Source organism: Brachyistius frenatus, unplaced genomic scaffold (genome assembly GCF_029030835.1).
Source record: "Brachyistius frenatus isolate BFR_SWC_R1_liver_20210118 unplaced genomic scaffold, ASM2903083v1 Contig_22, whole genome shotgun sequence".
Lineage (NCBI taxonomy): Eukaryota > Metazoa > Chordata > Actinopteri > Embiotocidae > Brachyistius > Brachyistius frenatus.
The window spans coordinates 767501-780728 of record NW_027210621.1 but is presented as its reverse complement, the minus strand read 5'-3'; the positions used below and the strand labels follow the sequence as shown (position 1 = coordinate 780728).

General features: G+C 41.5%; 1 protein-coding gene across 5 annotated transcripts in view; it reads right to left on the bottom strand.

Moving 5' to 3' along the window:
• LOC138619977 (connector enhancer of kinase suppressor of ras 2) overlaps positions 1 to 13228 on the bottom strand; it is a 61388-nt gene that overhangs the window by 26620 nt on the left and 21540 nt on the right. For all 5 annotated transcript variants that reach the window (XM_069696838.1, XM_069696840.1, XM_069696841.1 and 2 more), the window contains 6 exons: positions 12416 to 12618; positions 11611 to 11698; positions 10384 to 10425; positions 5468 to 5587; positions 4346 to 4405; positions 4126 to 4194 (listed from right to left, as the gene is read on the bottom strand). In XM_069696838.1, the coding sequence (XP_069552939.1) occupies positions 4126 to 4194; positions 4346 to 4405; positions 5468 to 5587; positions 10384 to 10425; positions 11611 to 11698; positions 12416 to 12618 (582 nt within the window). The remainder of the gene's footprint in view (positions 1 to 4125; positions 4195 to 4345; positions 4406 to 5467; positions 5588 to 10383; positions 10426 to 11610; positions 11699 to 12415; positions 12619 to 13228) is intronic.

Below are 13228 nucleotides of genomic sequence, written 5' to 3'. Positions count from 1 at the left end.
TGATGTAGGTTAGTTTTTGGTTAAGTGATGTTCATTTAACCTTCTTGTCATTTTAAAAGCTTTAGTTTGGGGTAATGTTGATACTGTACACTACATTGTGTCATACTGAGACGTTTTTATAGTCCGTGCTTACTGATGTAAATGGGGTGATTAAAATACTACAAATTTCTTAGTAGTCAAGCAAACCTAAGAATTTTTTTGAAATGTGTCACCATTGGCCTTTATAGCACTACATCAACATGACACATTTAAATAGTCATAACATAATTTTCATCCTTTTAAAAAACTGTAATATTCCCAGACAGGATTTAGGTAATCTCCAAAAATTATGTCATCATCAGCAAATCTGTATTTGAAAAGGTTCAGAGATTTGCATATCCTCTGCAGCAGTGCATTAAGGGGAAAGAGACAGTATTCCTCTTATTTACATGTTGGCGTGTGTTTCAACCATTATTAACAAAAAACTACAATTAATTAAATATACTAATAGATATCGCTGATGTTCACAACATAAATATATTTAATCAATAGAACAACCATTTCAATTATTACAGTAACAAGACTAGGTCAAAACCTACTATGGCAGGACCATATATAAAACACTAGAAGGATTTTAATTTTAAACAGATACAGAAAGTTGCAGCATTTGGCCAGCCAATGAGGACTTCAGCAGTTTTCTTTCATATGAAATCCTTCATATGAAATCCAAAATCAGATGGGTGGTATTATCTTATTGAATATTTGGTCGTAGCATACATTTAGAAAGGACTAGGCATTTTTGGTAGGACAAACTATACTGTTATTAATAATTAATAAATGTTCACACACTTATAGAAACAGCTTCAGTTTGTTATTGAGTGAAAGTGAATTGCAGCTGCAGGTGTTTTTGCTGATGCCAAAGTTACATCAACAGGCACTTCTCAGATAGCAGTGTCGCTAACGTTAGCTTGCTGCTCTCAGCCTGCATTTAGTACTGCTGGGTAGGATTAGGATTTATAAGCTCTGTTGTGTCATTGTCTGACTCTGCTCGTCTTCTCATTGTGTCCTTTTGGAGCCAGGCCAACATTTTTGTAAGGTTAATGTGACGTTGCTTAGACTAGCCACCGACAGAGAAAAAGGCAGGCAGGCCTGTAATGTCATGTAATGCCCCCTGGGTAATGGAGTTTATTTAGAGCTATTATGAATAGCCCAAATAACCTGATATAGAGAGAGCAGAAAACTGGCAGCTTGTGAGACGCGCACAAGAGAAAGTCACAGTACATAAAAGAGCTGAATGCAGAAGTGCTCATATTGCTAATGGTGAATAATGGTCTACTTCAAACTCTGCTTGGCAGTAATATAAATTCTCTGATACAGTTTTTGGTTCTATATACTGTAATATGTTTCATTTACTTGTAATATCAAGGACACTCCTGTGGACCCACCCAACTGTGTGTAAAATATACAGTATTTAGCCACTGGTCTTTAAATACACTTCTGTACAATAAGCATGCAAGTTATACAAAATTACAACAATGTGACTTCAAATACCAAACTCTGCAGCTACAGCCAGACACTCACCACAGTAACCCAGGAACAGTTGTCTGAAATATCAAACTAAAGGGCAGCTCAGTTTGTGTGGTTAAGTTATAAGGAGAGAGAGATGGTATAATAGTCGAAGAGGAGTGCTGACTGCAGTGTTTCCTCGTGGTTCTGGCCAGCCTGTCTCCAGAGCTTGCAGCACTCGTCAGGCCATTGATTGGCTACACTGGTCTCAGCTACTGGAAGTGTCCGCCGAGGCCACCCCACACAGACAGAGCTGCTCTGACCTTATTCCTGACATAATGATGACCAGCCTGTGTCAGCCTGTGGTGGCCCGTTTCCTGTTCTCTTTGGCCCACTTCAGCGCTCTGAGTTCAATCAATGCTCATCTGCAACAAGAGCCTGCATCGAAGGAGGATACGACTGTATGTTCTGCCCTGCTCTGCCCACTTCAACAAAAAAGGAGCTATACATAGGGCACACTCAGACTCTCCAGGACTGCAATCATTTATTTATGATGTGATTTGCCAATTCAAATCTTTCAACTGTAATGTATTTCCTAGTGATAGAAAGGCTGTACAGAGAGTACATTTTCAAGTAGCAAATGCTGGCATTAAATCCCGGGTTTGATTTGTTATGTCATTTGCTATTCTCTGATTCCAATAAAAATGTTTCCCGTTTTAAACAAAAACACCTGCTTGTGTTCATAAAATATTTAGCATTTAAACATTTCTTTACTTTCTCGTGAGAGCCAGATGAGACGATGCTACCACTTTCATATCTGTCCATTTAATATGAAGCTACAACCTAACAATTACCTAAGCTTAGCATAGACTGGGAGGAGGGAAGATATAGGTAGCCTAGGTATGTCAAAAGGTAAACAAACTCTTCTTAGTACCTGTAAAGCTCACCAATTAACATGTTTTACCTTGTTTGAGGGAAGCTATGTCCCCCAACTTCCAATCTCTCTGGATTTGAGTTCATCTAAACTTCTCAACCCTTCTTTGATCCACTATGGTAGTCAGGACACTATACATTGACAGCAAACACAAAGCCAATCTTCACCAGCCCAGTTTAGAGCTGTTCTGTTATGCAAATACACAGAGAGCAAAGGGAAACAGGAAGAGATCTACCAAAACAATAATAGAGCCTAAACTGCTGCTGGAGAGCTTTTTTTCAAATCCCAGGGGTCTTCATTATTTTCCCAAATGCTATTACCTCCTCATAATTATGTTGCCTCTTCAAACAATCACTTTGTTATTTGAGCAAATTCCACATTTTACCTCAGAAGAGGAGCTGAGCTAAAAACTGCAAACTCCGGTTTTGAAGTGGGTCTCAAACAAAGCTCATGCATAGACATGAAGGCAGCATTGTTGCTTAATATGTGGGATAGGCCTACATAATGATTCTATAATGTAATGGAATTTGTTCATTCAATATTCACACTCATCTAATTTTGAAATTTGGAGCCTGGCAAGATAAACTTATCAGCGGTGATGTTGAAAGAGAGTTTGCTGGTAGTGTGTATCCATTTTTCCTCCTCAGCAGCTCAATTTGGGATTGAATGAAGAGCTATGTTGACTGGAGACTTCCCTCCGCTGTTCTCCTCCTTTTCTTTTTATCCGCTTCCTCTTTTCCCCAAGTCCCTCTTTACTTCCTCCTCCCTTTTTGCCCCAGTCACCCAGCTCATCTCAGCCTTCCCTTACCCACCGTAGCACCACACCTCCCCCCCCCCCGCTTATCTCCTCCCCCAGAGTGAGGGATCAGAGTGGTGAGGGTCTCGCTGAGGGAGTAATGATGGGTTGGAGCTGAGAGCCTGGCAGGGTGCGATCTGCACTGTCACCCTGAGGAGAGAGGGAGAGAGATAACACGCACCTCCCTCACGCGTCAGTCAGAGCCGCTCCCCAGCGCCTGCATGCATGCTTTCGCATGAGCAGCACCGATTGAGACGTACGAGGAAATACTCGCGGTTTCATAAAAAAGCACACAAAGGACATTACACACAGACACAAACCTTTTTCTCCCTTCAGAAATCTCAAATAAATGCTGGAACAAATTGTTTGTGCCAGAGCTGACAGCACAAGGCAATAGACAACGCGCTCAATCACATTGCTCTCACAAGGCACCGTTCCATTTAAAATGGCTGCCCAATTTTTTTTTTTTTTGGTGCTTCTCTCTGATGTGATGAGTTGAAGGCAGAAATACAAAGTACTCAAGTCTGAAAGTGGAACATGGGTTCACATTTCAAACCAGACGCCTCCTTCAGGGGTTTATTATGACAACGGGAACAAATTTCAGAAAAAGTGAGCTGCCGATCACACTGGACTGAACAAAGGTCTTATAACAATCGTCCTATAATCTGCTCCCACAGCGAGCCTAATTAGCCTACATAGCAACACAGGCACAGGACAGGAAGCACCATGGTGGCAGGGTGGTGGTGGTGGTGGTGGCAGACATCATGTAACTTGATGCCTTCTCAACACAGCACAGAATGGAGAACCAAAGACAGTCTGCAGTGTGTATTCAGGGTGGAAACACATGGAAAGAACATTTCCTGTGATCCTTCATGAGTACTGTGTTGTGTTTGGCAGCTTTTGAACTCACCACTGTCTGGTGGTTGACTTGGATCACCTCATCCCCTGCGTGGATCTTCTTACACTGGTCTGCTGGAGACTGCACAGGGCAGAAATTGGAGGACAGAAAAGGACAATAGGAATGAATTCAGGCGATACCAAAGACTGGATTCATTGTCATGGTGGAAGTGAGACCATAAATTGTGGTTGGTGGAGTGTTGAGCTTCTGACTGAGTGAAACAGAAACTCACATTCTCTGTGGTTCCGGTGATAACGTGGAGTCCATCATATGTTGATTTGATATACATCCCCTGAAACACAAGCACAGACAGGCAGTATAAAATAGAGTACAGAGAAATATCTGATAGGTGTATTTTGTTTCTGCGTGTGGAGGCCAGAGGAAGAAATCTGAGACTTAAGGCAGAGATATTTCAGAGACAGAAACACTGACTTGACTTAATAATAATACTAATAATTTACATGAAGGTGCAGGAGAAACTCTCAAAACACCTTCATTTATCCTTATTATACACTCTCCAAGTTTTTGAACTGTACTGTAACTCTATTTACAAAAGATTTGGGTTTTTCATAATAGTTGTGGAATGTGTTGTGATGTTTGATAGGATTGACTTTGAGGGCAATAACATGTGGTTCACATCCACTGTAAACTCCTCAAACCTTTCAGTGACTCCTGAATCTCTATAAAAGAGACAGATGTCAGATGTGTTCCTGGTTTTCTATTAATTCATCTTGTCTGCGCTTGAAACTTTCCCCTCATAGACTTAAAACTTAAAAGCAAACAAAAAAAGTCCCAGGTTTTGACCTGGTAAAGTCTTCTAAAAATAAACCTGGACCTGGATTCAATTATATTCAATTAGATAAAAATAACTATTAACACATCCTTGAATGGGGAATATTCAAATGCCTTGAGAAAAAGCAGCCCGAATGGGTAAATGCAAATTATGAATACTTGTGACTTTACTTGGATTTGTCCTGGAATATTTAAAGCGGCATTTGTTTCAGGAGCAGTGGAACAAGGTGAAAAACACTACAATGACATATGACCTTATGAAGTTGATATAGTAAACCTGTTGCTTATTTACACACCCAGTAAACCAAAAGCATTATTTGCATTCATTTGGAGTTAACTTTCTGTTTTTGGTTACTTCAGCCACTGATTACTCTTCTGTCGCTAGTTTGTCTGTTAATTACCACAAAAAGGCCACAAAACCAAAAGAATGAGCTAAAAGATGCTAAAAAGTACTGTACAGTTGAGGGAAATGTTGGCTTTGACATTGGAAATATTAATATTGCTGAAATGAAATGACTGATTTGAGCAGCTTTAGTGTTTGAATCCCCAGGTGTGTCCTTACCAGCCCTTCACTGGGCATGATGCTGGTAAGATGGACCACCTCCAAATGGGCAGACTGAGAGACCAGAGAGTCCGACGACAGAGAGATGATGTGGTCACATATCCCTGCTAAGGTCTTACACTGGAGGTGGAGTTGGAGGTAAGGAGAGCAGAGAAAAAAAATGACATAGAAAGAGAGAGAGACAAAAGGAGAACGATAGAAAGTGATTGAGATTGGTTTTGGTCCACGGGGGATGCTGTGACCTAGCTGGAGGAGGTGAAACAGACATCATTTCATCACATTGTTTCACATCGCCACTTCCAGCACTCCAGCACACAAACTGTTTCCTGTCACAGTCTGTCCGCAGGCATGCCCACAAGACGCCGTCACAGACAGAACAACACATCAACAATATTAGCCAGCCCGAGGTGCCCACATGACATTTTCGAACATCTAAATTACACAGCACACTTCTCATTTGGTGTTATCGGTTATTTGTGTTGGGGAAGAGACCGGCTATTTTTGCCTTCACATCAACTAAACAAAACCAGGCATGTTGAAGAGTGGCTGTAATTTTTTTTTCTACACTACCCTCATACACATTACTCCATTTGAGTGCATCCAAGCAATCACGTCAAATGAAAAGCATTGCTTCACCTTGGCTTTGTTCTAAATAAACCTTGACTGTTTTTCAGGCTATTTGTCTGCTCGGTCACGCGTGCAAGTTAATTTATCATCAGCAACATCGCTGCCTAATCTCGGTTGACTGTTTGCAGCGGATCTACACAGAGACTGTTACCCTACCTTGTAGCATTGCTGCTTAGTGCACATGCATGCAAACACACATACAGGAATGTAACAGGTATAAATGTAAGAGAATATACAGTATGATCTCTGCACACGTGTCACGCTGCTTGTGTGATGACCCCTGCATAAAATAATCATCCGATCTCAATCCTAATGAGCAATTACTGGATTATAGCTATGAATTGAACAGAGGGCATTTTCAATATACACACACAATGTGATGTGCAAAAAAACACACACACACACACACACACACACACACACACACACACACACACACACACACACACACACACACACACACACACACACACACACACACACACACACACACACACACAATAGCTCACAGCCTATGATTCATTCAGTGTGAGGGAAAAGGTGGAGAATCTTCAGTGAGCTGGCCATGTGATGCTCTCTCTTTCTCTGTTTCTTGCATACACACACGCACACACACACACACACACACACACACACACACACACACACACACACACACACACACACACACACACACACACACACACACACACACACACACACACACACACAAATCCACACATACTTCCATCCTTTTCTGGGTCACTTATTTGAACATTACACCGCCTGTCTAGTTTTCTGTTTATCCAGTAGTATTATGTTCTATTCAACTCGTAAACATTATGTAATGGGATGTTTGCAACTGTTCATGTCATAACCAGGCACCAAACGAGAATTTTGAGCTTTAATTTGAAAAATGAAAAAAAGAGGAAATAGAAGAAAAAAAAGTCGGAAATATGTGGGAAAGAAGTAGAAGCAGTTAATTTCTAATGCTGCCTATAGAGCCATAAATAGCATGTGAAGTCCTCAACTGGATGTACCACAGCGAGTGACATTGTTGTGTCTCTGCTTGTGCTCCTCTTTGATCATTGGACTAATACTCTTGACCTGGGATTAACACCGGGCCCAAGAGACAAGAGGCCAGTCACCAGCGTGGAGACTCCCAACTCCTCCAGCTCTGCCTTGATCTGACACGCCTCCAGAGCATCAGAGCACAGATTATAGGCAAGTTAACTTATGTGGCTGGCTGGCGTGAGATTTAAGAGCAGTCAAACAGAAAGCCAGACGTAGTACACTGCCAAATGGATTAAGCTCCAGTAGACCCCCCCCCACACACACACACACACACACACATACACCCACCACCACCATCAGCACCACCTTCCTCATTCTCATTCTTGCACTTTATTCCTCTTTGACTCGCACCTTCTCTCTCACGCACACAACACACACCACTGCGTAATGCTTCGTCTGCACATGCATGGTCATACACACACACACACACACACACACACACACACACACACACACACACACACACACACACACACACACACACACACACACACACACACACACACACACACACACACACACACTGCAGCAAATACAAACTGAGACAGAGAAAAAGATGGAGAAGCTGTACTAGGAAAGTGGAAGAGAGGAAGAGAAAGGCAGGGAGGTGGGAGGGAGCGTCCAGGAGGAGAAGGGAGAAAACAAGGGAAAGGGAAAACACACAAGTAGGACAGTCTTATGTAATTCCTCTCATCCTTATGCATGCATGCACATAAAAACATACACACTTCACGCTCCATCAGACACACAGACTCACACATGCTCATATCTTATCTCTCTTGTCTCTCTCCCCATCACCCTCCCTCCCTCCCACCTACTCTCTCTCGTTCTCTCTCTCTCTGTCTCTCTCTCTCTCTCACACACACACACACACACACACACACACACACACACACACACACACACACACACACACACACACACACACACACACACACACACACACACACACACACACACACACACACCCCATCCCTGTCCATCTGATTGCTGCAGGCCGTAGTCTAGAGGAGAGCACAGTAGCACTGAGTTTTGCATTATTGAGCAGAAGCCGAGAAACGTACAACTACCACTACAGTAAACAGTCTCTGAACCTCATGGTGGATTCACAGGGCTGACTCTTATATACTGAACCGTATGTCTGTCTGCAACACACCACACACATACATCACTTCAGGAAAACCATCAATACAACCATGTAAAAAGACTGCTTTAAGGGTAGGAGTCATGCATTCAGAATTTTAGCAAAACTTTGAGCTAAATTCAAAGAATGACTCCGTTTAGAGGAGTTACTATAATTATTATGTGTTTGTATTACTTGATTGTTATGATGTGCATTAAAATGTCAGCAGAATTTTAATGTTAGAGTTGGTTAAGGTGCAGATCATTTCATCATCACTTTATATAGTTGTGTCATAATAATTCTATGGGCTGACTTAATGTATGAAAATACAGTGGACTAAAGCACACTCTGTCTATTACATGAAAATAAGTGACAAAATGTATTATCTTCCATCGCTGGTCAGTAAATTAGTTTTCTGTTAGTCCGTTTGCAGGAAAGTAGCAAATACTTAGGCAGATAATTAGTTAGTAGCATTTAGAAGTTAGTTGCACTTAAATTGGCTACATCTACATAATTTAAAATATTTATAGGTATTGCTTTGGCTTTATTTTGCTTAACCAAAGTGGAACAAAATGTTATGTCATTAAGATGACACATTGTCTATATTTCATCTTCCACATGTGCACCATACTATTACAAAGTGAAATGGTAAAACACCAGATAGGTGTCTTACCCTATGTGTGTGATCCTATCTGTATAGGGTTACTATCTGTGTCACTTAACCTCCATTTTATCTTTTTCAGACATACATTGTAAATAAGGATCTGCATCTAAAGACAATCAGCTCCTCCTCTCTCTCTCATGTTTCATGCTGTCTCCGTTTCACACATAAACCTCCCACACAGAACAGACTTAGTCATGTGTAGCCTTCAGTCTGGCACTGGGGGTTGTGTGTGTGTGTGTGTGTGTGTGTGTGTGTGTGTGTGTGTGTGTGTGTGTGTGTGTGTGTGTGTGTGTGTGTGTGTGTGTGTGTGTGTGTGTGTGTGTGCGTGCGTGCGCGCACGTGGGGAACCATTTAAATATTTGAGTTTGACTGATGTCATTGTCCTGTGTTGTTGTCAGGCCTGTAACAACAGAGGTAAATGACAGCTGTGAAACCGCAACCAAAAAGCTTCAGGGGTGACTAATTTTGAAAAGAGGACATCACATGATGCAAAGACTAAAACGTGAAATAAAGTCAAGTGGCTTGGTTTGTTTTTAGAAATATATACTACGTTTGCCATGCATTGATATTTCATTTAAATGGAGTATTTTCTTAGTCATTGAATGCTCAGACAAAATCCCCCTGCTAATATTTCATTTGGATTCAACCACCTGACCTTGAATGGCAGCAGGAAGTGTCCCAATCCAACTGTCAGCCCAGATCAGACACTAGCTGCTCACTCGATTTCACACGTGGACGCAGACAGTTCTCCATCATACACAGACACACACAAACACACAAACACACAATACACACAGCACACACATACACAAACACACAGGGCTACATTCAAGCTCTCAAAAGGCCTCAGGCTCATTTGCACTTCAACGTGCACAAATTTGTGCCACAAATTCCCACAAAAACACACAGTATTCAAACATGCACAGACACACACAAAAAACACAATCATAAGATCAATTTCAAGTTAAGTTCACTCAGACGTATCAGTTTAAATAATGCTGTTTTGTTTTACAAACAGAATCAATCCAAAGAGCTCTGAGAAAAACTGCAAAAGTCAACCAGAAGAAGTAACATTATCTTGGAAAATTGTAATTCTGCGTGGCACCAATTAAGTGATAGAAATGTGCAAAATGGCAAGTAACTTGCAATAAGCCACCAGCTTGGAAATATGCTCATGTGTGATGCAACTACATATGTAACAATGCTGAAATACAGGGAAACTACTTCATTCTAGATCCTGAAAAGGGAGATTTAAATAAAGGCACTAAGAGATTTTATTGGTGCTTTCAGCTGCTTGTTACTGTCTTTATCGTCATATGAAGATTGCCATTCACAGAGATCTGCTCCATCCAGACATTGAACATGTAACGCCTGATAGAAACAGGCCTACAATTTCTAATCATCATTGAAATGTAAACAAGCATTTGCTCTCAATGGGGAAAAACTTACCACATGAAGAATCTTATTCTCTGTCTCATACACAGTGCAATCCTGTAACAGGAGAGGAGCAGAGAAAGAGAAAGAAGAAGAGTACATGAGATGGAGGAAACGTCAGTGTGAATATCCGCACGCTGGGTCAGATATCTCTCTCCTCCAAATATAACAACCAGGAGAGACGGAAATGAGAGAAATGAGATGTCCAACAGGAAGAAATGGATGACTTGTGGAGAACATGAGCAGTCAGCTTTTTTGTTTCAAACCTTCAGCATTATACACATTACTTTAAAGTGTAAGCAGACTCACGTTGGATGGACCAGTTCTGGTTCTACTCTGCTGCCTGGAGCCTCCTCAGGCTTTAGAAACCACATTATTTGAACATGACTGATTGTTATTTAACGACAGCTGATAGTTAATCTATTTCTGGGAAAGCAGCCCACTGAATTCACCAGATGTGCATGGTAGCAGTTAATTCATCTGTTTGATGCATTAGTGCGGGCAGCGCTGCCACCTTTGTCTGTCTCGCTGCACCCTGGCACCCACATGATCATTTGGCCCATTGTGAACCTATACGGTGGCCCTTCGCTCGTCGCTCTCCTCTGGCCCTTGTAAGAGGGGATGGGTGTTATCTGCTCGGCTCCAGGACTCACTCTGGGCACAAGTACAGACACACTCTCACACACACGCTAAGCAGGCTCTTACTGGGAGGACGTGGAGGGGGTCCAAGAGAGCAGACATAGTTTCCGTCCCAACAATGACATGTCTACGGTATCAGGGTGTGTACGCACGCACCTTCAGTTTTATTCTTTAAAAAGTGCACGTGTGTGTGTGGGTGGCGGTGAATTAACACGAGGGAGCGAGCCAGAGGTGGAGCAGAAGGAGGACAGGAAATAAGAGACCCCTAGTTCACTCCATCACAGCTTACAGTAAAAGTTAGGCAGGGGATGAACTCTAACAAGTGCATACATCGCTAAAGGCTGCCACTGAGAGCTACTCGCCCCGTCAGCCATGCTGCAAACAGTCTGTGGCAATGGACATATGTTCCACACACAGTCAGATCTATAGAAATGAGCTACTGTACACACCAGAACAAGCACCATCCACATTGATGCTCCCAATCTAACCCCACTTTAGATGTGTCCTCTCAATTCAAATCATGACCTTTATTGTGATGTATATGGAAAAGGCGGAATGTATTGCATGCATCACGTGTAGCTGTGAATGAGTAGTTGAACGCACCTGTTGTACAATGGTGGTTAATTCTAGGCAGAGCTGCACAATGTTGTTCTTCAGTAATGAATATTCTGTCACACTGGCAAACGGTGACCTGAAAGAAAACATTTTAACAGAAATGATAATCTGATAAATCTTAACTTTAGGAAACAAAGAGCTCGTTTAAAAGGTTTTACGGGAGTATTATATTATTATATTATGTTTTTATTATGTTTTTTTCTTCTCATTTATGTGCTAGAAGTGTGATTTTAACAGATTGAAGAGGGCGGTGAGAGAGGGAGAAACAAAAGATGTTTTCTGCTTCTCTCAAAGCACAAAAGCAAAAGATAAAAACAAACAACAGTATTTGGTTTTAGATCATGGCCAGGAGGCTACGAAGCTACTAAAACTCAGCATTGCTTTGTTGTATGTGTTCTCAGCTTCATGTGGTCCCATTAGCTCATCTAAAATCAAGATAATGAAACAAAAACAACCTTATGCTTGTACTTCATCTATGAAATACCGTGTTATTGTACTGGTACTGTGTAAGAGGTACACAAAAGAAATACAATGCTACAGTTCAAAACAGCAGACCCACCGTCTGTGACAAGATTGGTAGGAGAGAGACTTTGTCATCTCAAAAGTTTTTTATTTTTTATTTTGTGGAAATGATGCCAATATTTCAGCCACACCAGGTAAAAGTAAAGCATTACTGTGCTATAGTAGTAAAGTCACAGCATAATTCATGCTGTACCTTGATTTGCCTGTCATCTACACTGGGCTTACAAATCAAAGGCCTATATTTATTTCAAGGCCTAAGTGTGGTCCCTACCTGTCGAGCCAGGCCAGCAGGTTCTTGGCTGCTCCAATTAGATCCACCACTGAGGTGAGGAAATCATTGGGTAGCCTTCGGGAAGCTCGTCCATCATAGTGTCCGCCCCTCCGCCGGCCCAGGATGAAGTTCTGGAGGTTCTTCGCTGAAGCGTTCAGCTTGTGGGACAGAGTCCGGAGGTTCTCTGTCTCCAGGCCGTAGTTCTGGAGGACAAACAAAGAAATTGTTTTGTCTGATGTCATTATGTTCTTATCAGTGGCTTGAGGTTACAAGTGGCAGAGCTTTATTTGACCGAAGGTTAAAGAAAGAAATAATTCAGCATTTTATGAATATTACTTTCTTTTTCCAAAAATGGTGTCAGAAGATTGACATGACTCTCATGTCTGTGTCGATTATCAAGCTTCAGCCAGGAAGTGGTTAGCCTAGCTCAGTTAGCTTAAAGACTAGAAGGAGGAGGACACATATTTCAAAAATCCTACTGAACAAAAGAGATATGTGGTTCAACTTTAGAGTTTTTGCCAATTTGAAGTCAGGCTAGCTGTCACCCTGCTTACAACTTTTCCCCGTGCTAACGTGGCTGTCTCCAAAGTTTAAATATGCTCATGAACCGGGGTGGAAGAAGTAGCCTATTCAAGTAAAAGTACTTCAATTACACTGTGAAAATACTTCACTGCAAAAAAAAAAAGTCCTTAGTGAAGTAAAAGTATAGAAGTGTAATTTACTTAAAGTTAAAGTACATACTGTGCAGTAAAATGCTTTTGAATTAATAATACTGCTGCTGCAATAAGTTGTTATAAACTGTTGGTTAGTTTA